This window comes from Nansenia antarctica (genome assembly GCF_963989245.1).
Source record: "Nansenia antarctica genome assembly, chromosome: 1".
NCBI lineage: Eukaryota > Metazoa > Chordata > Actinopteri > Argentiniformes > Microstomatidae > Nansenia > Nansenia antarctica.
Window position 1 is genome coordinate 38,743,901 of NC_137674.1, and position 24,567 is coordinate 38,768,467.

At 40.6% G+C, this 24,567-nt stretch overlaps 3 protein-coding genes across 4 annotated transcripts; 1 reads left to right on the forward strand and 2 right to left on the reverse strand.

Annotated features, from left to right (window-relative positions):
* On the forward strand, positions 1-3,819 carry LOC308149775 (protein mono-ADP-ribosyltransferase PARP12-like; the record flags this gene model as incomplete). Its single annotated transcript, XM_080522665.1, has 6 exons — positions 1-100; positions 371-453; positions 2,117-2,247; positions 2,442-2,590; positions 2,888-3,172; positions 3,803-3,819. The coding sequence occupies 6 exons, from the start codon at positions 1-3 to the stop codon at positions 3,817-3,819; spliced, it is 765 nt and encodes a 254-aa protein (XP_080378791.1).
* A 591-nt stretch (positions 3,820-4,410) lies between these two features.
* On the reverse strand, positions 4,411-9,398 carry LOC308173087 (catechol O-methyltransferase domain-containing protein 1-like). 2 transcript variants are annotated; one of them, XM_080548052.1, is made up of 7 exons: positions 9,288-9,398; positions 8,190-8,317; positions 7,840-7,945; positions 7,393-7,511; positions 6,365-6,419; positions 5,222-5,355; positions 4,411-5,010 (listed from the first exon to the last, which is right to left on the reverse strand). In XM_080548052.1, the coding sequence occupies exons 2-7, from the start codon at positions 8,292-8,294 to the stop codon at positions 4,858-4,860; spliced, it is 672 nt and encodes a 223-aa protein (XP_080404178.1). In that variant the 5' UTR covers positions 8,295-8,317; positions 9,288-9,398; the 3' UTR covers positions 4,411-4,857. The 2 variants fall into 2 exon arrangements, with proteins under 2 accessions (XP_080404178.1, XP_080404177.1); XM_080548051.1 differs by lacking the exon at positions 9,288-9,398 and adding an exon at positions 8,502-8,623.
* Positions 9,399-10,238: 840 nt separating this feature from the next.
* Positions 10,239-23,635, reverse strand: LOC308149786 (RNA polymerase II elongation factor ELL-like; the record flags this gene model as incomplete). Its single annotated transcript, XM_080522675.1, has 14 exons — positions 10,239-11,107; positions 11,213-11,257; positions 11,457-11,628; positions 11,770-11,836; positions 11,983-12,067; positions 12,324-12,389; positions 13,784-13,999; positions 14,940-15,027; positions 15,142-15,266; positions 15,767-16,101; positions 17,478-17,641; positions 17,828-17,952; positions 18,081-18,125; positions 23,501-23,635. The coding sequence occupies 14 exons, from the start codon at positions 23,633-23,635 to the stop codon at positions 10,997-10,999; spliced, it is 1,779 nt and encodes a 592-aa protein (XP_080378801.1). The 3' UTR covers positions 10,239-10,996.
* Between the last annotated feature and the right edge of the window lie 932 nt (positions 23,636-24,567).

A 24,567-nucleotide genomic window follows, 5' to 3' on the forward strand; every position in this document is an offset into this window, starting at 1 on the left:
ATGAAGACTGGAGAGGATCTAGAGAGGCTGTACTTGGCGTCCTCCTGTGAAGTGTGTGAGGTCACTGTTGGAAGACACACCTATGAAGTAAATCTGGAAGGTAAGTATTAGATGTAAAAATTAGGTCCTTTCTAAAGTTGTTGAAGAGTAGAGATCTATTACGTGTCTTAAAAATTAAATCTAAAAAGCCTGTTTGTAGGACACTAAAGATTAAAGTGATTGCTCATCCAAATTACAATATCACATATTACAGGATAGCCAAATTTCATGTCAAGATGGTTCCAGTGTAGCCTGTATTATTGCAATATGTGTCTGTAAGATACGTAATTGAGTAACTGTGTGAGAAATATTCTTTTTAGTCATGATCCAGAAAAACAAAACCTCCCACACTCAAAGACTAGTAAGAAGACGGCCAATCTTCAAATCTTCATCAGACATGCAGAAAGAAATTGGGTAAGTTAATACAGAAGAATCTAAAGATTTATCTCCAAGATTTATCTTGAATTATCTATTTGTTTCTGGGGCAAAATCTAATTTTTTCATGATAGTATTGGGCAGAATACTTAGTGTTCGGCATCAATATCAGTAATTCTATATGATATCAATATTAGTTGATATCGATATGAGTGTGGGATATAGTAATATCTGCTACGTTTATACAATGTTTGGATTCAGACATTGCTGCACCATAACTAAAACTAAATAACAATCTTAATACAACATCGTTTTTTCTAAAGTTCCCATGTAGTATAGGCTATTTTATTGTTTATTTTGATGCACTCTTTATAGCTCTCCTTCATTAAAGCTTCTCCCAACCAATGTATTTATTTGATTCTTTTCTGAAAATCAACTTTACATATCAGTGCTCATCCCTAAATATAATATAATTTAATTTGTCTCCACTCTCCAGGTGTCTCCACTTCTTATTAGATGGCTTAGGGTTTAAGAGTAGTTCAAGCTGAATCAATGGCCAATGATGATTGTGTGTATGTATCACCATCTTTTCAGAGAAAGAAAACCCTCAAACTTGTCTGATTCCAACACCTTGCGTGTGCCATCTCACTGGGACAAATCTGTTTGTCCTGCTACTGGCTTCAAGGTAAAGCAAAAACATTCACGTCAGATACACACTAAAATGTAGCTTAAGCAAATTCAAAAGCATCCTTTCTATTGGTCCCCAAATCACTAGTGTGTGCAACTTTCCATCATCAAACCACTTGTATCAAATAATATTCTCATCATCTATGGATACATACACTGTAGTTAAATTCAATCAACAGGTTAACTGGTGAGGAACCAAGATCAGCATGCATATCTGACATCAGGAAATATGACAATTGCCACAACACAAATGAAAATAGAATAATAAACACATTTATAACAGGTGTGACATCACAGAAGGGTTGTGGTGCCAGCGGGGCACTTTAAAGGGCTGAGGCACAGACAGAGACAGGTCTTTAGATGGAGTACATAAAAAAAAATTGGCGATCATATTTTTTGCCGCAATGATATTCTGTTTTTTTATACAAGTGATGAGGAGAGAAGTGAAGCGATAGATGTGAGGTCCCACAAAATTAAACATAACATTGCAGAAAAGTTTGGATTTTAAGTCTAAAGACCATTAATATGCTGGGAGCTTTGCAGTTTCAACAATGACATATCACAAAAAGAAATGTAATAATGTAAAAATGTAACCTAAAAGGTGCAGCATGGTAGTGAAATAGCCATATAAAACTAGCAAGAGGTTGTGTTAGTGTATTATATTTCTCACAAGCTTACATCATAAGAACATTATCAGAACAGCTCCTGGAATTGGGATATCTCACTCCTGGAATTGGGATAGCCTATCTCAAGGCGGCATGAGGAGACATTGAGGGACACAACCATTGGCAATGCGACCAACATTGAAACGACCTCTATTCTATGCAAATCATCAGCTGTGACTTTAGCAACTACTGATCAGAAGAGAAATGGTCTAGTCGCTAGATTGGTTACCCACAACATTTGAAGCCCAGAAGGAACACCTACCAGTGACAATCTTGATTATGTCAAGAGACAATGTAGTATTCAGTTTGAATGCAGAGTAACACTGGCATATTGTGACGTTTGCCTTCAGAGAGTCAAGCTACAGTATGAGACAAAGGAGTTCAAGGATATCCTGGACCTCTTTCAGAAAACCATGAAGAAGTGCAATGTACACAGCATCGAGAGAGTGCAGAACCCTGCCCTGTGGAAGTTTTTTGACCTGTACGTGCACTCAGTTACTGTTAATATTCTTATGATGACACTTATCAAAAGGGTTTGAATAGTTTGTAATAGTTTTGTCATACTACTGTAGGTCTCAATCAGCTGTTTTAGTCTTGTACACTACCTCTTTGTGAGATACTGTACTGTAGCTTTCCAAGCTTAAATTAAAATGTATGACATTTGTCTTTTTTCAGACAAAGGGATCAGATGAGAAGAAAATCTGGGAAAAGCATCACAGAGAAACAGCTCTTCCATGGAACTGACTCTCAAAAAGTTAGCAATATTTGCAATGACAACTTCGACTGGAGAATATGTGGGACACATGGAACCAGTTATGGAAAAGGTGAGGTGCAATCAGTTACAAACACGAACAACATTGGTGGAAGTAGATGAGTGGCATAGCAGGTTGGATCATGAAATAGATTTTGGACTTTAAAATGCACAGCCTTGCGCCAAATCATGCTTTATGGCTCAATATCCACTGTTCATGCCAACTCAGGGCCCGACAACACAATCACAGAGAGATGTTGGTTTTAGCATTTGGATTGCCAGGGCAAAGTAACTGTACCTGAAACAGGTAACAATATGAATATCTGCAAAATCATATCAGGACTGACTGCACAAAATATTATGTTTTCAGGGAGTTATTTTGCCAGGGATGCTGTATACTCAAACTGCTACACAACCAACAGTGGAGTCCGATCCATGTTTGTGTGCCAGGTACTAGTGGGAGACTATGTTCTGGGATGCCCTGACTACAAGAAACCACCTTTGAAAGACTCGAGCGGAGCTGTTCTCTACGACAGCTGTGTGGATAACATTGCTTCTCCTTCCATATTTGTAATTTTTGAGAAGACTCAAGTTTATCCAGAATATCTCATACAGTACACACAGAGGAGCAACAACGATGCTACCCAGATAAACCGTGCTCCTCAGATAAATCCAGCTCCCCAATCAACCCCTGCTATCCAACTAATCCAACCTACCAAAACAACTCCTGCTGCCCAATCAACTCCCCAGCCAATCCCTGCTGCCAGTAATTCTGACAACTCTTGCTGTTTGACATGTTTGTCTTGGTTTTTCTGTTGGCCATTTCACATTTGCTACATTTTGCGATGTCCTTGTTGTAATTAACCTGTTCAAGAACAATAATCAGCTTGATGTTGTCTATTTGTCAGCTATTTGGTGTTATTTTGTAATAATAGATCAAAGCAGGATCTACACATCTCTTGCAGAAATTATCATCTTTGGTATAGAGACTAAACTTAATGGGAATTAAACCCTATGTTTGACAACCCTGTTGATAATAGGCTATTATCATATACAGAGGCTTCACTGCAAGGTGCAAACCACTAGTTATCCTCAACAAGGATGCTCAGGTTACAGGTTGCTAAAAAGTACCTAAAAGAGCCTGCAGAGTTTTGGGAAAAATGTGTGGGGACAGATGAGACAAAGATTATGTGAAGATATGAGTTAAGAGTGGAGATTTTTTTTTTTTTTTACTGGTGCTTCATGCCAACGTCATTGCTTAAACTGTCCATTTGTTTGTTGGTAGTGTCCAGGATCATCTGAGCAAATTATTTGAAGGACTTTTGTTGTTGTTCCAGCAAGTCTTTGTAGAAAGCTTTTTGTTTAGGCTATTATCATATACAGAGGCTTCACTGCGAGGTGCAAACCACTAGTTATCCTCAACAAATCATTTAAAAATCTATAAAAAAAATTGCTCTGTACAGTCCAGTTTATACAAATATAATAGGCCTGGAAATGACATGAGCGTGTGTAAATTGAAAAGATATTGAAAAAAATATTGTGATCTCATCACTTTCCATTCATGTAATAACTCTGTTTTTATTTTGAAGCCGTGAAACCGGAAGTCTTAGGAGCTATATGGAGCTTATTGTAGCTCAGAGAACAGACAGGATATGTTGCGCAACACGCTCAACAGGTTATGCTGATGGGTCAATACTGTTCATGTTGTTGCAGGTTGGTGAAGAACACAAGGGCTTGACACATATTCTGGGCGTATAAACCAGATTGGCAGGGGCGCAAGTGAGGTGCTCATGGAGAAAGGTCTTTGAAAACAAGGTCTCTTTGCGACTAAAGGTTCAAGCCTGTATGTTTGTTGGATGGCAAAAAAAAAGAAAAGAAAGTGTTAAACCCAGAGCATTCCTCATTTGTACAGAAGCATTTAATCAAAATCCCCATATGTATCATCTTGTTGAGCTAAAACAAATCATAAGATAAAGACAATGTGCTACAATAAGCAAACAAGTAATGTTTTAGAATTTTACCACAATTACATTTCACTCAAACATGTATGTGTACATAATGACATACTTGTACATTTTGTAGGCTAAAAATCTGTATTTGGTCACTTTGGTTCTTTTACTTAGACCTATTAATCCATCACATTGAACTCTCATTTTACAGCAACATCATGCTTACTCAGAACATGGTCCAATTACATCATTCAAGGCAGTGTGACAGCTACTGGCATCATAGAAAATGTGCATTTGAGGAAAAAATAGCAACCATATACCATGAAGATACTACTAGTGCCCCCTGATTGATTATGTAAAGCTACTTCTCATCGTAAAAGCACTACTACATTTACAGTTTAAAGGCCAATGTTAGCCCATCTCCCACAGTGAGCATGCTCAGGTTGATCCTGATGTCCTTGTACAGCTTTTTGTTCAGCTTGTCTATGGCCTTGGTATCGACATCATCATCTGCAGGGTTAACCACCTTCCCACTCCAGAGCACCTGCAGGATGAGATGGAGCCAGGGGGAGAAGACCACATCATCATCATGTCTCTAGGCTTTTTGCTTAAAGCTGTCCATCAATTAAATGATGTGTTTTGAGACGTTGTGGTAACCTAAAGATCAATCAGTTTTGTCCTGTGCATTGGGCCTTCACAGAAGAGCCATATCGTCAATGAGGCACTTAGAAAAGGTGGAATACCAGTCTACTTACGTTGTCAATGGCAATAATGCCTCCTTTCCTCAGTAGCTGAAGGGATTTTTCATAGTAGTTATCATAATTGACTTTGTCTGCGTCAATGAAGACAAAGTCAAAGGTCCCAGCCTCTCCAGCAGCCAGGAGATCATCTGAATAAGAGGATGATGTATGAATATAGGAACCCTTAACCCTAACCCCTAGGGTTAACCCTAACCTTAACTCTAACCCTTTAGGACTAGTAAGAACAAACATGTTAACATATACAGTATATGAACCTTCTCATTAACATTAACATATACAGTATATGAACCGTCTCATTAACATTAACATATACAGTATATGAACCGTCTCATTAACATTAACATATACAGTATATGAACCATCTCATTAACATTAACATATACAGTATATGAACCGTCTCATTAACATTAACATATACAGTATATGAACCATCTCATTAACATATACAGTATATGAACCGTCTCATTAACATATACAGTATATTAACCATCTCATTAACATATACAGTATATGAACCGTCTCATTAACATATACAGTATATGAACCGTCTCATTAACATATACAGTATATGAACCGTCTCATTAACATATACAGTATATGAACCGTCTCATTAACATACAGTATATGAACCTTCTCATTAACATATACAGTATATGAACCGTCTCATTAACATACAATATATGAACCTTCTCATTAACATTAACATATACAGTATATGAACCATCTCATTAACATTAACATATACAGTATATGAACCGTCTCATTAACATATACAGTATATGAACCGTCTCATTAACATATACAGTATATGAACCGTCTCATTAACATTAACATATACAGTATATGAACCATCTCATTAACATTAACATATACAGTATATGAACCGTCTCATTAACATACAGTATATGAACCTTCTCATTAACATATACAGTATATGAACCGTCTCATTAACATACAATATATGAACCTTCTCATTAACATTAACATATACAGTATATGAACCATCTCATTAACATATACAGTATATGAACCATCTCATTAACATTAACATACAGTATATGAACCGTCTCATTAACATTAACATATACAGTATATGAACCTTCTCATTAACGGTCAATGAACATACTAATACTGTACCTAGAGTTTTTAATGCTGGTTGTATGCGCAGATCAATCAGATGGTCAACACCAGCCTGTAAAGAAGAAGTGCAAATGAGTTACTGAAGGACATATTTATCTTTCTGAAAGATACTCTGTCCTGTGTTAAAAGAAGAGTGTTGCTTGACAGTGTTAGGGGTACTTCCGTTATCAGGTGAGCGAATGATGCTATTGGCTCTGTAGAGATCTGCCTGTACTGAGACTCTTTATATGATAAAAGACCTGTGTGTTACATCGCCATAATTGTATCCACAGCCAATCTCTCTGATTCTTAAATTATTTTGAGGGGGCACTGTGTACAGGCAGAAGTCTGCATTGATCATTTTTGCACAGTATATTTGATAGCGTATTATTTAAAATAAAGACAGTAAATACTGTACTGTATTTGTAAAAACGCACACAAATGATAAGCGGCAACATGATGAATGATCATCAGAGGTGACTCTGAGTACCTTGGTGCTTTGTGTTTGTTGGGAATAGACAAATAACACCCAAGAATGCTCACAGTAAAGTCTCCAGGTGCAATCTGTCCTCTGCAAAGTAGAGTAAGACTGCTTTTCTGATCGCATCCAAATGCACAAAAACTAGTTTCAATCAGAATGGTATCTGTTACCTGGAGTGCACGTTGGAAATACTGTATGTTGTTGATAAAAGAGTTCTAATGAGCACCTCAGCGTGTACAGCTGTGAGGAAATTAATCAGCGCGAGGAAGAACGCTGTTGGAACATAAAACATATCTGAATGCTTTTCGTCTGAAAAATGTGTAATTAAGACTGATTTTATACAGAACTTATCCTCTGCATTCAGCACTTGGCAACAAGTCTTTTATTTTTATTTGTTATAAATAAGCATGTGTGGACTGAACTGAATTGCAACATTTCAATGGTGTGTGTGAGACACATATTCAATTAAGTTATCATGCTAGCTTCAACAAAAACATTAAACAATGAGTTAATTTAATTGACTGTAAACCTGAACCTTTGAATCAAAAGAGAATCCAAATATCACCTCTTTCCAGAAGGGTTTGCCAATGTTAGTGTAGTTTTCGTTGACATCACAGGCCACCATCTTGCCATCCTCTGGCAAAGCCAGTGCCACACTCAAAGTATTGTAACCGGTGTACACTCCTATAGACAAATCAGATACAACACATTTACAAACATCTGTGTGGTATTATGGATGATAATCCATTTGACTTTTATCAGGTAAACACAAAAAGAGATCGAACAGAGGAATCAACTAATGTTGTAGTTGACAACCCATTTTTGAAAAGAATCATTGAGTGACAGCTATAATTATAATACATACAATTACATGACAAATTGCAAATGTTTTGTATGAAGCAACACTGTCTATTTAGCAGCCCTGAGATTAATTATTGTCTACACTAATGTTTAATGTTGGCATTGTAAACAAAAATTAATAATGGTACACCAAAGAATATCTTATGCATACCAATCTCTATTGCTTTCTTGGCTTGGATAAGTCTTGCAAGGTTAGCCATTAACTGTGACTGCTCACAGGCAACCATAATGAAGTTCAAGGAATCCTCCATTGTCCTCTGGAAGAAGAAAATGAAGTTCATCAGTTCATCAGTTTTGCAACAATAACAAAAGACAAAAGTTGATGGGATATAAAAAAACGTGAATTTCTATTTCACTTCCCATACAGTAGGCCTACATGATGCAATTGTGCCAAAAGTCGCCCACATTTATAAGCAAATAAACGCCTACAGGCAAGCAAGATAAGAAGATGTTTGACAATAAATGTTGAGAAAAATAATCTGGAAATCAGGATTTCTTTACCAATCTGAGTTTTTTCAAGGCTGGATGCTCCCTCATGGAATGATTGAGGACATATTGCATTAATGGGTTATCTTTTGCCCCAGAGTGGCTCTTGAAAATGTCCATACTGGAAAATGATCTTCTTTTGCCTGGGGATAGAAACATGTAAACTGATGAGTATCAATTCAACATGAAACAGCTGACAGGAAACAAAACCCGGATGAGCCCAATCCCCTGTCTGTCTGTCAGTGTCACAGCGACTGTTCAACATCACACACACTCGGTTTTGACATAACATCTGATGTTGAGGAAAAAAACAGCGCCCCGCCTTACCGATACAGTAACCAGCCACAAACACAACTCCAAGTGTGGCGGACCCAATCAACGCTTCTTTGGATACATTGTGAAATGCCATTGTAAGAAAGTTCCTCTTAATTGACCTAGTATCAATAACAATAACTTTACTTTTATAGATCAATAACTTTACTTGTTTGAACGTTTCCTTGTTTGCATACTACGGTACCGCGACGCTAAAGTATGTGTGGCCCTCCCTAAATGATACGCTACAAATGAACTAACAAGGATTTAAGTCGCGCGTATATTACTACACCTCTGGGCAACTGAGATAGTCATGTGATCCCACGTGATTATGAAGTACAATCAGAGATAGTCTATTATTTACTACAAATAATATGTACAAGAAGGATTCGATGCGAATTTGACATGTAATTTTAATCTGCGTGAGGCATTTGTAAATAGTTAGTTTTAAACAGTAATGTTAATACTGCCGTTGAGAGCGAGACGTTTAGACGAGAGCTAAATAACGTATCCCCCAAATACAGCGGACCAGTGAAGGCACCAGTACACTTTGCGATGGGAAGTTAAGGGACTTCTCTTAGCCAAGCTTCGACAGGAAAAAATAAATACTGCAGATTTCATAACGCATCAACGGTGTAGCTACAAATTAATTTTAGGCCTTCGTGGTTGACAGGTTTTTGTTAGTTCGCTCGTTAGCCAAACGTGGACCTAATTGATATTTTGTACTATATTTGTAAGATACAAAGGCATGGACCTAATTTGATATTTGTCAGATACAAACAATACAGGCATATTACTCACTGTGTACGAGGAGAGTTCACTGCAGGTTCCCTTTACTGTACTCGTATACAATCTGGTTACACTTCTTTGTAATGACAGAGTGTATAAAGCCCGTTAGCAGCTCCACCAAGGGAAAGGGGGAGGGATGGTGGGCGGGTGTTTATCCGTGAATTATCTAACAATTGGTTCTCCCAAATGGAACCCCGCTCTCAAGGGAAAGCAAACAAATGACTTATGATTCATGATCAGTAAACGTGGTGAGACCTGTTGTGTCTACACATTACACAATAAACCTCCTTCCGAAATGTGTGAAATAAGCAGTTCCAAATGTACCGATCAATCGTTGGCGAAAAAGGCTCCAGCCCTAATCCTCTAACCACTAGCAGACAGTCAGGTGCTCTTATATGAAGGCTCCTGCTCCCACTGATGCCCTCTCTCTCAATTCCTTCTGAGCAGTTGAAAAACGCTGTGTCATGCTGCATTCACTCCACTGTAGGCCTACAGTACTGAACTGTTCGTTTTGTATTGCATGAGGCTTCCCCCTGAACCCTAGAAGATATAGGTGGAAATCAAAGAACACAAACGCAAGAGAATAAAGTGCTGCATTTTGATATTCATATGTTATAATGAGGCAATGTCTGAGATATGAAGGATTCCAGTATGTTAAAGCCCTGAGACCATACACTGGCTTTCTTATGACAAAGCAGTGGCTCCCAAATCCCTTTGTGTTCCACCTGAAGCTTTTGGGATTTCTTTATTTTTTATCCACAAAGTAAACAAAACCAATGTTTCCACTATGAGGATCACAACCTAAAAGTATTTCAACCGAGAGTGGAGTTTCAACCCAGTATTTGGGACACTTAACTACAGGTTGCCAAATACTGGAAATCAGGCCAGCAGAGGAATACAAAGAAACAGCAATACAGAACAGTTGCTGAATCTGAATGATGTGCTTTAAACTTACATGCACCACATAGGCTTCCTCCATTACTTTATCTCTACAATATCCGGTAGGTGGACGTATTTGATATCATTGAGTGTGAAAACAAGATACGATTATGAAAAAGAATCCACAAATAAAACACTTGAGGTTATATACTTTCCTTTTTGCAGTAGCTGTTCGCAATACAGTAGTAGTAGTAGTAGTAGTACAATTAATCTGAACTCAAATTCCCATGTTATGACTTGTGGTTTATGACAATAGAATAGTCTCATCAGTTGTTGAATAAACAGTGACAATAAGCCAAAGCTTTGACGGTTCTGCAGTCTCCAGATTCATGCCAGCAGCACAGGTTCAAAAACTCAAGGGGAGTGGAATTACACTCTCATTTAAACAAACCACCTATTAGCGAATTCCCCTCTTGGATCTGCACTGGACAGAATAACACTGTATCAGCAACACTGGTCTAAACTTTGTCTTCATCAAAGACATGGCAAAGGAGGGAACGTCTAGAACGCCAAGAATGGACATGCCCATGATAGGTGTACAGGCAGCCATCTTTGGTGTTCCATTTGGAAGTTTTAGTTCTCATTCTATTTCTATGGAGGGGATAGAATTCCAGGACACTGCAGTTCCCCTGGCTTGCACCATCTTGGCCCTTACAGTAGAGAGAGTCTGTCTCTCTCTCTCCATCTCTCTCTCCATGGCAGCAGTGCACCGTGGTTGTTCCAGGGTCAGTACTTAGGATGCCGTTGAGTCTGTCTACAAGTTTAGTTGTACTGCTCCAGGGTCACTCCTTAAGCTGTTGTTGGTCATACCGGGAGATGAGTCTCTTGATGTGAGACAGTTTGTTGTGCAGGTATTCACAGCGGATCTTGTCTTGGTTGTAGTTTGGGTTCAACTGTAGGAAACAGGGGAAAACCGAGTGAGTTTGTGACACGACAAACATGTCTGTTCTGCATCTGACATTCATGTATGTAGGTATGATCTGAGGCCTTTTTCGTACCTTTTTTATTTTACGATACTCCTGTACGATTTTATTATGGATTGACTAAAAGGGGTAAAAAAGAAAAGAAAAGGAAGAAATATGTTAATAATAAATAGCATGTCTTGGAAGCATGGTGGTGTTACGTCTGCACTTAATGAATGTTGAGCAGACTGTTGGTATTCTATCACTGGTCATGGTCCGTGACTATACAGACACTGTTGTCAGTATCATAGTTGGTGTGTATGTGTGTGTTTGACCATACCTGGTATTTGTGTGTTCCATGAATCAGCTGCTTGCGCTGTGTGTCAAGGTTGGTGAACTGGCGCGTGACACCGTCGATGCGTGCATGTAAACCACGGTACTCGCTGTATTCCACATTGAAGTCCTGTTTATAGCTCAGTCTCTGCTCACGATTACAGATCACAGTGTACTTCCTATACGGAGAGAGAGGAGAGGCAAACAGTCAGTAGCACGTACGCACACATAAAGTTTGATCTGTCTCTTAAAAGCTTCTAATAAAAACACAATGTATGTGTGCTTGAGTGTGTGTCTGATGATGGGGGAGGTATTCTTACAACAAGTAGTCTGTCATGTCTGTTGCTGTTGAATGTACACTAGCGCTGTAGAACATTCCGTCACGTTCTAAAAGAAAAGGAAAGGAAACATAATAGAACAAACTGTGAGTATAGCCACTAAGCAGCAAAGAACACTAGAGGTCGCCATTGCACTAAAACACAACTGTTCACCCTGTTGATCCGATGAAGTACACAGTGAGCTCCAGTACCCACCGGTACAGCTGAAAGAAGTTTTGCTCTTCAGACTGTCTGTGCTGGAGCCTCCTCCACCTCCTCTGTCTGTGCCTTTCACCCTCCCCTCCACAAACAATAACAACAATAATAAACTTTAGACTAACACACTTTAACAATAGAAGCTCAAAGTGCTTAGCATTCATGAATTATGTGTGAGAATGTGAATGAGAAACATTATATAAATAATCTTGACAATTCAATAATCATTTCCTCTATGAATGCAATCCTGTATGTATATAGTATATAATATACAATAATAATAATAAAAATAATAATATTGAAACAACTAAACGAGAAATACAAATAAAAACGTGTGTCACCTTGTCTCGTTGTCTGTGTTTGCTCTTCCTCCTGGCCATGCTATGTATGCTGTTGATATGGGGGCCCTGTGTGTGGGAAGGGGGAGACCAAGGGGGTATTCCACATACGTTGATAACTACATCAGCGATTAGTTGAAAAAGCCTGGATCGAGTTAATCTCGACTGTTAATATTCAAGTCATTCCAATAACACAATTCAGCCATGTCTTGTCAACGTTAACTCTGTTCAGGCTTGGAAATGTTCGCTTTGGGCGCATGCACAGAGTAATAAGCAGCCCAGAACAGCCGATTGTCGAAAAGAAGATACTATGACTGGAAAATGACAGTGCAGCGCTGTGCTTATGGAGCTTTATGAAGACGAAAAAAAAGAAGTAAAAAAGGGTAATACTACCGCAATTAACGAGGTGAGGGAAATGGCTTGGCAAAACATTGCTGACAGATTAAATGTGTACGTCATACTAGCCCCTACTTAAATGTTTTAATAAATTCAAACATTCACTACTGTGGTTATATTAGCAGTAGGCTACACAATATTAGATCATCGGGATGGCAGAGTGGTATTAGCTGCTGGTGTCAGTGTCCTTTTGAGGCGGGGGTTCGAATCCCGCTTCTGACATACACTTTTTTCTGGATTTCGTTGTCTGATGCATGTACTCTGCAATAACAATAAAGTGTAATCTAATCTAAAAATGTATGTTTAAAATGATGGTTTAGGCTAATTTATGAGAACTGACATAACTACAATGGTGTTTGAAGCCTTTCTGACTAGTAATGATGTTCTTCTAGCGTTGTAACTGGCCCCTGGATTTGGAATAGATGACTATTTCTTATGATTACTGATGGATAGATGATTCACTTACTTGCAAATGTATTTATTGTAAATCGATTTGCATGAAGGCTTCTGTTAAATGGCAAAAAAATAAACATTAAATTACAGTCCACCACTCTCTCTTTAGGCAAGGATCTAACCAGCAACCTTCTGATTGCTAGCCGGCTGCTTTAACGTCTGCGCCTGACACACCACTCTGCTATTAATGATGCAAGCTGATACAGATACCTATCTATCTAACTGTCTATTGGATTTTGAAGACAGTGAATGTGGTAATTTTCTTAACTTGTTTATTTTCATTAATACGTTCCTTGGCATTAGGTCAGACCTAATGTTTTGTTTCCGCCTGTTAGACATTTTTGAAACGCTAACCCTAACCCTAATCTTGACCGTTAACCTGGTATGTACCAGGTTAGTTCTGAGGCATAAGTTGCCATGGTAACTCAGCAGCGATTTCTTTTAACCACATTCAGGGAACGGAACTCGGAATGAAATTATCACTAATTATCAAAAACAAGCCTGGAATTTCCTTTATCAGCGTTCATGGAATACCCCCCAGGGTGTGACTCAGGGATGGGTCCTGAGCCCTCTAAACCTAAACATTCCGCCATGCATACATCCTGGTCACCTACCTCTGACAAGGGGTCAAAATGTTGCGGGGGGTCAAGTGAAGTAACACTGCTGCTGTTGTCCTCTGTTGCCATGGTACCCTGTTCCCCATGGACAGCCTCTCTCCCATTGGACGAGCTCAGACTCAGGTTGCCGTTGATTGACTTGTTGGTCATGTGAGAAATCCTGGGCTTCTTATTGGCAAGAGGGTCTGTGTAGTCTGTTGCTATTGGGTGTCTCTGACAAGAGGGAAAAACAGGACATATGGCGTAAAAACTGGGTTATGCCAATCCCATCATATCAAATCAGTCAATACTTTAAGGAAGAGAGCAGGAATGCATTTCAGTGTCTATGAGCTTCTGAGAAGCGCTATATAAATATAATGAATTATTATTATTATCTGAATTGGTTTAGTCCCTGGATCACACGTCAATTATAAGGCCAGCGGGCCAGACACAGCCTGCGATGACTTTTAACCCTGCCAATAAATTCGGACAGTCATTTTAATGTGGCCAATGCAGTGGTGTTTAAATTTTCGTCCGTGACAATACAACATTGAAACGCAGGAGGCGCTACCACGCTCCACTCTCACGCTTTTATCAGAGAATTAATAAAGGCCAAATGGACTACCTAAGCCACCATATAAAAAACGACCTTTCCTAGTAGGTAGCATAAACAATGGCCAAAAAAGAAAAGTGGACAATGAATATCGACAATTTCAAGAAAGATGGGAAACAGAATAAAACAGGAAACAGAGCCCAAAGAGAGGGAAACAGAGCCCAATGTATCTCGTTTGTCAAGAGTCATTGGCAATTTTCAAAGAGTATAACCTTTGGAGGCATTTCGAAACGAAGCATGAGCATTATGGAAATATGGACATGGACCGTTTCGTTGATGCACCGCTCCACTTGTGTGAAAATGTCCTGTCCAGTCATCGTCCTGTGAATCGCTTTTATATCCATAATATTTTATGGTTATTTGATCATATCTGTGCATCCATGGAATATTTTTAAAATGTAATTTTAAAAAAAAAAGTTACTAGCCTACTTATATTTCTTCGATATCATTGTACTAAATGTCTGGCACCAGATTTTATTCACAAACCTCAGCCCTAACCCAAGTTTGAATGTGACACCTCTGCCCTAGATTGACAGGTAGAGGGAGGAGGGGCTTACTTACCTGTGCAGGTGAGGAGTTGGGCGTGTCCCGGAGGGGGCTGACCTGGGTCTGAGGGACTGACAGGAGGTTCTGGGGCTGACACAGCTTCCTGCATACAAACAGATGCCAGATGTTATAGTCTGTCATTTCTTTTTTTTGTGCGGTGATTTTGTGTCATACGTGCTCTTAGCTCTGTGTGTGTGTGTGTGTGTGTGTGTATTACCGCACTAGGATCCTCTTCAGTAGCTGTTGGTCTCCTGTAGTATAGCCTGACCAGTCTCTCTGAAGGTCCTTGTACAGGGTGTCCTTCAATGTGTATGTGTGGTCCCTACTATTCAAATGGCCCACCTACACACACAGACGACAAAACATTTAGGACTAAATTCCAAGAGTCTAGTCCTGGACTGAAAAGCATCTTCGATGGAAAGTTGACAGTGTGAAATTGTGACTTTTTGTTTTGTTTTCTGAACTCAAAACGAAAGAACATTAAACGGGGGAGAACCATAGAGCATTCAACTGTAGTCAACTAGGGTGGGCTTCCTATGACCTGGGTAGGCATCAGCCAATTGGATCGCTGCTTGGTCAGTAGGGTTGTCTATAGATTGTAAATGGCTTTCAGGTGCATGACGCCATCTACTAGTACCATAAAATGCCCTACATGACATTGGAGCCTTGTTGATATCACAAACGGTAACACTCCAGCACAGCAGATGGCAGTAAATAATATAATAATCACAGTTCATTGAGGGGATATAACTCTAACATAGGGAGTTGTTGGTGACTGGCATAGCAGCCACCAATCATAAGGTGGTTAAGGGGTTTAGGGTAAGAGATCAGTGGTATTGCACCTGCAGCAGTAGGGTATCCAACATGTCTCGGTCTCTTGTGGTCAGTCCCTGCTTCTGCAGCCTCACCACCAACTCAGGCCTCTTGTATGGCTTCAGAGCCAGCAGGTGTGTGAGTCTCTCCTTTAGGGGGCGCTGCTCCGAAACACAAGCACCCTTCCCCCCCGAAACACACGGGGTGTTCTTCCTCTGCCCGGACACACACACGCCACGGCCACTGCCACCGCCGCCACCCCCCTTCCTGGCAGAGCTGGAGATGAGGACGGGTCGGGACGACTGGCGAGACGGAGCGATGTCGGCCAGAGCGTCAACCGGATTGCGAACCCTCACCCTCTTACCTAGAGAGCACACGGAGGTCAGAGATCACAATGAGTACAGTAGGTCTCCACCATCACCAAGGATTTATTTCATTCAGGGATCAATGAAAGGCAAACTTTTTAGCCAAACTTTTTAACATCTGTGTTAAAATATTTTAAGAAAAGTGGAGGTCTCGATCACCACCCACAACTTTCATAAAAGAAGCAGAGTCCTGGTATGTGTGTCAAAGCTATCGATCTGTCAATACCTTTACAGCATTGTCAATCAAATCATATAAAATCAATGTTTATTTGTCATATACACAGAATACAGCTGCATTGAAATGCTTTGGGAAAGCTAGCTCCTGTGCAACAAAGTAAAAAAATTAAAAAATAACATAAGGTAGCAATAGTAGTAAGCAGCAAAAACACAACACTAGTGAGGTGGGAAGACAATTATAGTAGTATGTAGATATGTATATTAAAATCATTCAATATCATAACTGTAGTCATGAGTATTCTATAAATAAATATGACCTTAATCTATTCCACAGGTTTTTTCCATACTGTAATATTTCCGGTTGCTTTACGGAAACTTTGCCTGGACAGATATCAGCAAACCACAAGAGCACACATTGTGACTGATGTCATACAGGCACGTACTATGCGTGTCATCAGCAGTCACAGGAGGAAAAACAGGCCATATTAGGAGTTGGGACATCCAACATCTCCACTATCCACTATGTTGTGTGTGTGTGTGTGTGTGTGTGTGTGTGTGTGTGTGTGTGTGTGTGTGTGTGTGTGTGTGTGTGTGTGTGTGTGTGTGTGCGTTTCCTGGAATATCATGTGTCATGTTGTACTTCACACCCTCTAGTTAAACCAGTCCTGATTAACAGTGAGATGAAGAGAGTCTTCTCAGTGAGTAGCCAACATGCTGACTTAGATTAATAGTGGGAAATTACCTAGAAATCAGATTAGCAGGAAAGAGGGTAACCCTTCATTTGATATTATCAGACACTATGATTTTTACCAAGAAAGTTTGTGGTAACTATTTGTGAACTAATGGGTACTTTCCTCAATTAATTAAAGCAAAGTTTCACTTTGCTGTGTGTGCGGGTGTGTGTGTGTGTGTACCTGTGTGTGTGTGTGTGTGTGTGTGTGTGTGTGTGTGTGTGTGTGTGTGTGTGTGTGTGTGTGTGTGTATGTGTGTGTGTATGTGTGTCGAACCAGAGAGATTAAATTGTAGGGTGTATCTGTCTGTCTGACACAGATTTGCTGACTCACTGATGACACACCACTGTGACAGGAAGCTGCCCTCTTCCTGCTGCTAACAGAGCTCTAGGCAGCCAGCCATGGAATGAGTGTGTGCGTGTGTGTGTGTGTGTGTGTGTGTGCGTGTGTGTGTGTGTGTGTCCTACCCAGGTAGCGCCCCCCAGGTTTGATGACTATAGCCCCCCGGCTGCGTGTCTCTTCCTCCGCCATAGCCAGACTCTGGCGGGCCTTATCGTAGGAGTCATCAGTGGCATTCACTTTCATCTTCTCCTGGATAACACCAACACTGGACAACTGCACCCCTCCATCACTGCAGAGAGAGAGAGAGAGAGAGAGAGAGAGAGAGAGAGAGAGAGAGAGAGAGAGAGAGAGAGAGAGAGAGAGAGAGAGAGAGAGAGAGAGAGAGAGAGAGAGAGAGAGAGAGAGAGAGACAGAGAATAAGTGAGAATGTGTGTGAGTGTGAGTGTGTGTGTGTGTGTGTACTGTTATGCATTACCCTGTGCTGTGCTGATGGACACAGTCAAAGCTGCCCTGTGGGTTGTCGCCGCCAACATTGGTCAGGTAGAAGGTGAACGTGCTCAGGTCACCGCTACTACTCTCTGAGCAAGGGATAGAAATTCTCTACAAAGAGAAGGGATAGAGAGATCAATTGATTATATTAAAATAAACAACATTTTCTGGTGATGCCGATAACACAAGGAATTGACAGGCTGATGAGAAATATCAATCTTGTTGACACCCATTCTTACCCCCTGGCTCCCAGTGAAACGGATGGAAGGATGAACAGACAGGCCCTGAAGAAGAAAATAAAAATAAAACAGTGGAGTATTCAATTAAGATCTTGCTATTGATGAGTTGATCAGGGGTTAAAAGTATCTTAAAGTAACGCAAATGAATCATATTATTTATAATACCATATATTACCAAGTTCTACTGACATGAATGAATGAATGAATGAATGGACTTTATTGTCATTGCTACAGTACAGGTACCAAACAACGAAATTTAGGAGGGGTGGCTCCCCTGGTGTTAGGAAAGGAAAAAAAAAAAAAAACTTTTAAAAAAATCACAAGAAGGGAAGGAGCTGGTTTACATAAATAAAGGCTATGTACACAATCCACTGTACTATACTGTACAGATAGACGACTAGGGTTGTCATATTGCACAATAGTATTGTTTCACGTTATTTAAATGCGTGGCAAACACAGATAACACTGTAGAGGGGACAAGACAGACTTATTTGTATACTGGGTTGTAATAATGATGACAGTCGTTGGTTACATTCATGACCACTTATGATGTATAGACGCTAATCACTCTCTCTTCTGGGTCCTTTGTGTCACAGATGAATGAGCACATCTAGCAGTCATCCTGATAAAATCGACACACCCCTTTTTTCCTTATAGTATTGTTGATAGTATGGTTGATATGGTTTATACATTTATTTGGACCAGGAATATCCTATATTTTTGACTGGGACAGCGACACTCTTCAATACAACTGAGGCGTAGGAGTTGGTGAATAATTGATGAATGGAGTATAGAGCTAGCTAGCTAACCAGCACTTGGCTAGGTTCAAAAGACAGACAGTGTTCTGAGACACAGCCAGCTGTCCTACCCGCTACGGTGGTTAGGTCCAGAACAGATCTGCCGGTGACAAGGTCCGGTGTTACAAACCAGTTGTGAAGCTCAACTTGTAGTTTAAAAGACTGTTGATCATGGACAGTGTGCTAACCATAGCTAATAGTGCGAAGCTAACGAGTATAACAATAACAGCTGTTTTTGAGCAATACAACCAGCTACTGTCTGTGTACAATAATGTTTATTGAAAGTAACAATCACTTACTTAATCAGCATGTCACTTTGCAAACAATTTACAGGCAAGCTGTTTGTTTACATTCACTTTGTAACTGTTCTTTATGTGGTTGTCTACTAATTAAGTCTGCAATTCATTATGGATGTTGTTGGCAAAGCCAGATGTTAGTAAAGTTTAAAGTTAAACATTTCTGATTCCTCTAACCAGTGTGTCATGCATTTCTTTATTCCAACACCACATGTTTTTGTTTTATCACCCCCCAAAAATCCAAGTAAATACTAGTATTTTAAACTATTATTGCGATTAACTCAATAAAATAATGTAATCGATTGACAGCACTAGTTAAAACACAGGAGTCTTTCTCTCTGTCTGATCAGGCAAAGGATCAGGTGGGCTATAAATAGCTGCTCTTTAGGCTAAGTATAGGCGCTATCTATGAGCTGGGTGGGTTACAGACGTGTGTGCGTGGGTGCGTGTGTATGTGTGGTGGAAAAAACTTAGGAAGGACTCCTACACCATCCTTCTTCAGAGTGTAAAATTAGTGTTAGCCTAGTTGTTTACAAAAGCTAGCTGGTAAGCTAGAAGTTACCAATGGGGATGTTCGACTCAGTGTCATGGTGTCCCATCAGTGAAGGATTTTCAGCTTATTTGTTACAAGATATCTGATTGGTGCTACGACCTGTCTGTAAATTGAACATCATTGAATAGCCATTGAACAGCCTTTGAATAGCCTTGTCTGACAGACTCTGGGATGGAGTGCTCCGAGTCTGTCGGGAGAAACTACAGGTCATGCTGACCTGACACAACAGGCTGACATTCAACATGAACAGTTCTAGGGATACACTCACATCAGTCAATGAACCTGAATACATGGAACTACTGATGGCAAAATTGGTTGGGGAACATGGTCAAACATAAAGGCCACGGCCTAGGTTTACTTCCCACTGACAAGAGCCACACTACACATTCCAGTGTTTCCCCGATCAAACACTTTCTGCAACAGTGCAAGCAGCGATGGAAAATGAGCTAATGAAATACTTAAAACCGCGCTAAAAATACTTTTGGTTCGTTATGAGACTATGGCGGCCCACTACAGTCTTGTCTATGTAACACTGAACTCAATAGGCCTGTCTTGCAGGATTCCAGTACAGCTCTAGTCTCGCATAGCCAACTTTCCCAGTCTTGTTAGCAAAGATGTGAAGAAAACTAGGAGCTGAGGTTTGTAGGCTACAGCTCAGACACAGTAAATGTAAACTCTATCAAGAAGTCTTTCAATTCAAGAGTCCCTCAACTCAAATGATTCATCCTTCTACTCTGGTTCATTGGTTCATGAGTAGGCCCCCACACACTTAAAGACCCAAGCCATTGCAAATATCAAGAGTGGACTTCTGCATGTTGTTAATTGAACATACCACTAAGTTGTAAGTACATTTCTATGTTTTGAGGCTACAAAGAACGCAACTAAGCAAGTCAGAATCTGGTATTTCCTAAACCACAAAAACCCCACTCTCTCTCGAAACTGCCCTCAGTGAGTGGAACAAGAGAGAAAGATATGGTAAATGATATCCTCGAAGAGAGGCTGTGTTAGTTTTAGTCAGAATCAGAGTCAGAACTGTGCATTTCCTTTTTTTATTTTTTCACTGAGGACTTTTTCTAGGCCGTTTACTAGGAATAACTGATAGAGGAAGTGGAAGTGGTCGGTTGTTGTGTTGACTTCCTTCCCCACAACTCTGTGTTGAGTCTCTCCTCAAGTGATTCTGGTAACACACACACACACACACACACACACACACACACACACACACACACACACATCTAGAAACATGATTCACCACCAGTAACATTATTGCCCAAGCCATGGAGCCTGAGCCAGCTAAGGGGGAAGGGATGATACACAGCAAGTCTGCCCGGCATACCACATAGCTTGGACAGAATTCTATAGCATTCTGACAAAAGTTGCCTAACTAGTTAAACCATGCCATCTTACCTTTACCCACAGTCCCACACCACTAAACCTAGATTACAACCAAATGTACAGTTGGCCTATGTGAGCAGCAATTTTGACATTGACACTTTGTACATTTTTTGACAAACTTTGTCCATATCCTTTTCCTTGCTTCCTTTATGTATCGTTGTAAAGATATAGGGTACCGGTAGATTGATCTGGACACTATTATAGATATACAGTATATCTCAAAAGTGAGTACACCCTTTAGATTTTTGCAAATATTCTGCCATATCCTTTCAGGGGATAACACTATCTTAATGAAACTTTGATATAACTTAAAGTAGTCAGTGTGCTGCTTGAATAACAGTATAGATTTATTGTCCATTGAAAATTACTCAGTACACAGCTGTTAATGTCTAAACAGCTGGCAACAAAAGTGAGTACACCCCATAGTGAACATGTCTAAATTGTGCCCAAAGTGTCAATATTTTGTGTGACCACCATTGTTATCTAGCACTGCTTTAACCCTTCTGGGCATGGAATTCACCAGAGCTGCACAGGTTGCTTCTGGAATCTTCTTCCACTCCTCCATGACGACATCACGGAGCCCACGGATGTTGGACACCTTGCACTCCTCCACCTTCCTCTTGAGGATGCCCCACATGTGCTCAATTGGGTTTAGGTCTGGAGACATACTTGGCCAGTCCATCACCTTAACCTTCAGCTTCTTCAGCAAGGCCGTTGTCATCTTGGAGGTGTGTTTAGGGTCATTATCATGTTGGAAAACTGCCATACGGCCCAGTTTCGGAAGAGAGGGGATCATGCTCTGCTGCAGGATGTCACAGTATATATTGGAATTCATGTGTCCCTCAATGAAATGCAGCTCCCCAGTACCGGCAGCACTCATGCAGCCCCAGACCATGATGCTGCCACCATTGCTTGACTGTAGGCAAAACACATTTGTCTTGGTACTCCTCACCAGGGTGCCGCCACACACGCCGGACACCATCTGACCCAAACAGGTTTATTTTGGTGTCATCAGACCACAGGACATGGTTCCAGTAACTCATGTTCTTGGATTCATTGTCTTCAGCAAACTGTTTGCGGGCTTTCTTATGCATCGGTTTCAGAAGAGGCTTCTGTCTGGGGCGACGACCATACAAACCGATTTGATGCAGTGTGCGGTGTATGGTCTGGGCACTGACAGGCTGACATCCCACTTCTGCAACCTCTGCAGCAATGCTGGAAGCACTCGCACGTCTATTTTTGGAAACCAACCTCTGGATATGACGCTGAGCACGTGGACTCAACTTCTTTGGTCGACCCTGGCGAGGCCTGTTCCGAGTGGAAACTGTCCTGGAAAACCACTGTATGATCTTAGCCACTGTGCTGCAACTCATTTTCAGGGTGTTGGCAATCTTCTTATAGCCAAGGCCATCTTTGTGAAGCGCAATAATCCTTTTTTTCAGCCGCTCAGAGAGTTCCTTGCCATGAGGTGCCATGTTGTCCAGCATTCAGAGAGAATTGTGCCCAAAACACCAAATTTAACAGCCCTGCTTATCATTTACACCTGAATCCTTGTAACACTAACGAGTCACATGACACCAGGGCGGGAAAACAACATCATTGGGCACAATTAGGACATGTTCACTATGGGGTGTACTCACTTTTGTTGCCAGCTGTTTAGACATTAACAGCGGTGTACTGAGTAATTTTCAAAGGACAATAAATCTATACTGTTATTCAAGCAGCACACTGACAACTTTAAGTTATATCAAAGTTTCAGTAGGATAGGATAATGTTATCCCCTGAAAGGATATAACAGAATATTTGCAAAAATCTAAAGGGTGTACTCACTTCTGACATATACAGTAGCACCCCTAGAACAAATGATTTCCCTCTCATAACATTTTGCTCAATAATTCCCTCCCAAAGCAGGGCAGGAAGGAAGCTAACAAGGAGGAAAACCATTTACGATTAATGACATTACTAGGACCCTTCATAGAAAATCTAGGCTAACCCAAGATATCTAAACAAGAGATATTGAACATACTGCAGTCCTGAGTTCATACCACATGCCTTTATTGCCAAGTAGATTGTCCTGGCTACCAGTCCCATGACATTGAGTTAAAGCAGAGGCCAGCAGCACTCTGACACCTGACCTGTCTATTTACATGGCTGGGTCGTGACACTTTAACTGGCTGTCCATCCCTACTCTAGCCTGGGAACTAGCTAGCTAGCTGGAAGGTGTTGTTATATTATTGTGATAAGTCTGTTAACTAGTTATAGTTACTTGGATAGCTGTACATATTGCAAACTGTACGAAGGAATTCAACAGTCATAGTACAGTAAATCACGTGAACCGTGTGAGAAGGCTGTTATTGAACAGGTCATATTATACAGTACCTGGCTGTTTTGGTAGCCGTCCAGGGCTCTTGCCGCGCTGTCAGTGAGTTTGACATGAAAAACAGATGTGTTGCCGCTATGATTCAATGTGCGACAAGATAATCCATAACACTGCTCTTCTCTCAGCGTCGACATGTTTTCAGTCTAAATGTCTTTTAAAACCACCGAACAACGTGACCTAAAACACAAACACCAAAGCAAAGTAGCTCGAGATAGCAGCTTGCCTTCAGAGGAACAACAAACCCTCATTGGACGTTTTATGAATATTCATGACGTCAGAGGGGTTGACCTCAAGTACGTCAGATTCTATTGGTCGAGTGACACATGACGAACACTCACATAGAAGTGCTACTGCCAAATGCATGCCGCATACCTTATATGTCGTAAGGTAGGTACACACACACACACACACACACACACGCACGCACGCACGCACGCACGCACGCACGCACGCACACACACACACACGCACGCACACACACACACGCACGCGCGCGCGCACACACACACACACACACACACACACACACACACACTCACACACACACACACACACACACACACACACACACACACACACCACATTCTTTCACATTCTTGCCATGACTTGTTCTCTCTGATAACCTACATAAACACAGAGCAGAGCACAGCCCCAAACATACGTGACAAGGTTGTGTGAATGCAATAGTGTTGTAAATAAAGTTTCTACTGTGTATAGTCAGAACAACCATTCAACTCAAATATAATGGAAGCTTGGGAAAACATGCATGAAGATTCCCTGCAGGCTTCAGCCGGAGCCACAAAAACCTGACCTTTTTATCCTGACCTTATAATGTGTAGCCTACCATGTTTTTCAGATGAATAAAGATGAACTAGAGAAAGCAATTTGAGATTGTAACATCAGCACAAAAGACTCATCAGCACACACCCGCCATCTATTGGATTCTAAATGAAACTGCAAATCACACCTCAACAGGTGTCAAAGTGGTGTCCTATCTCAGAATACCCCGTCAATTTCTCACAGCTCCCTCCCTTCTCCCTCCCCCTTTTGACTCCCCAACCAACCA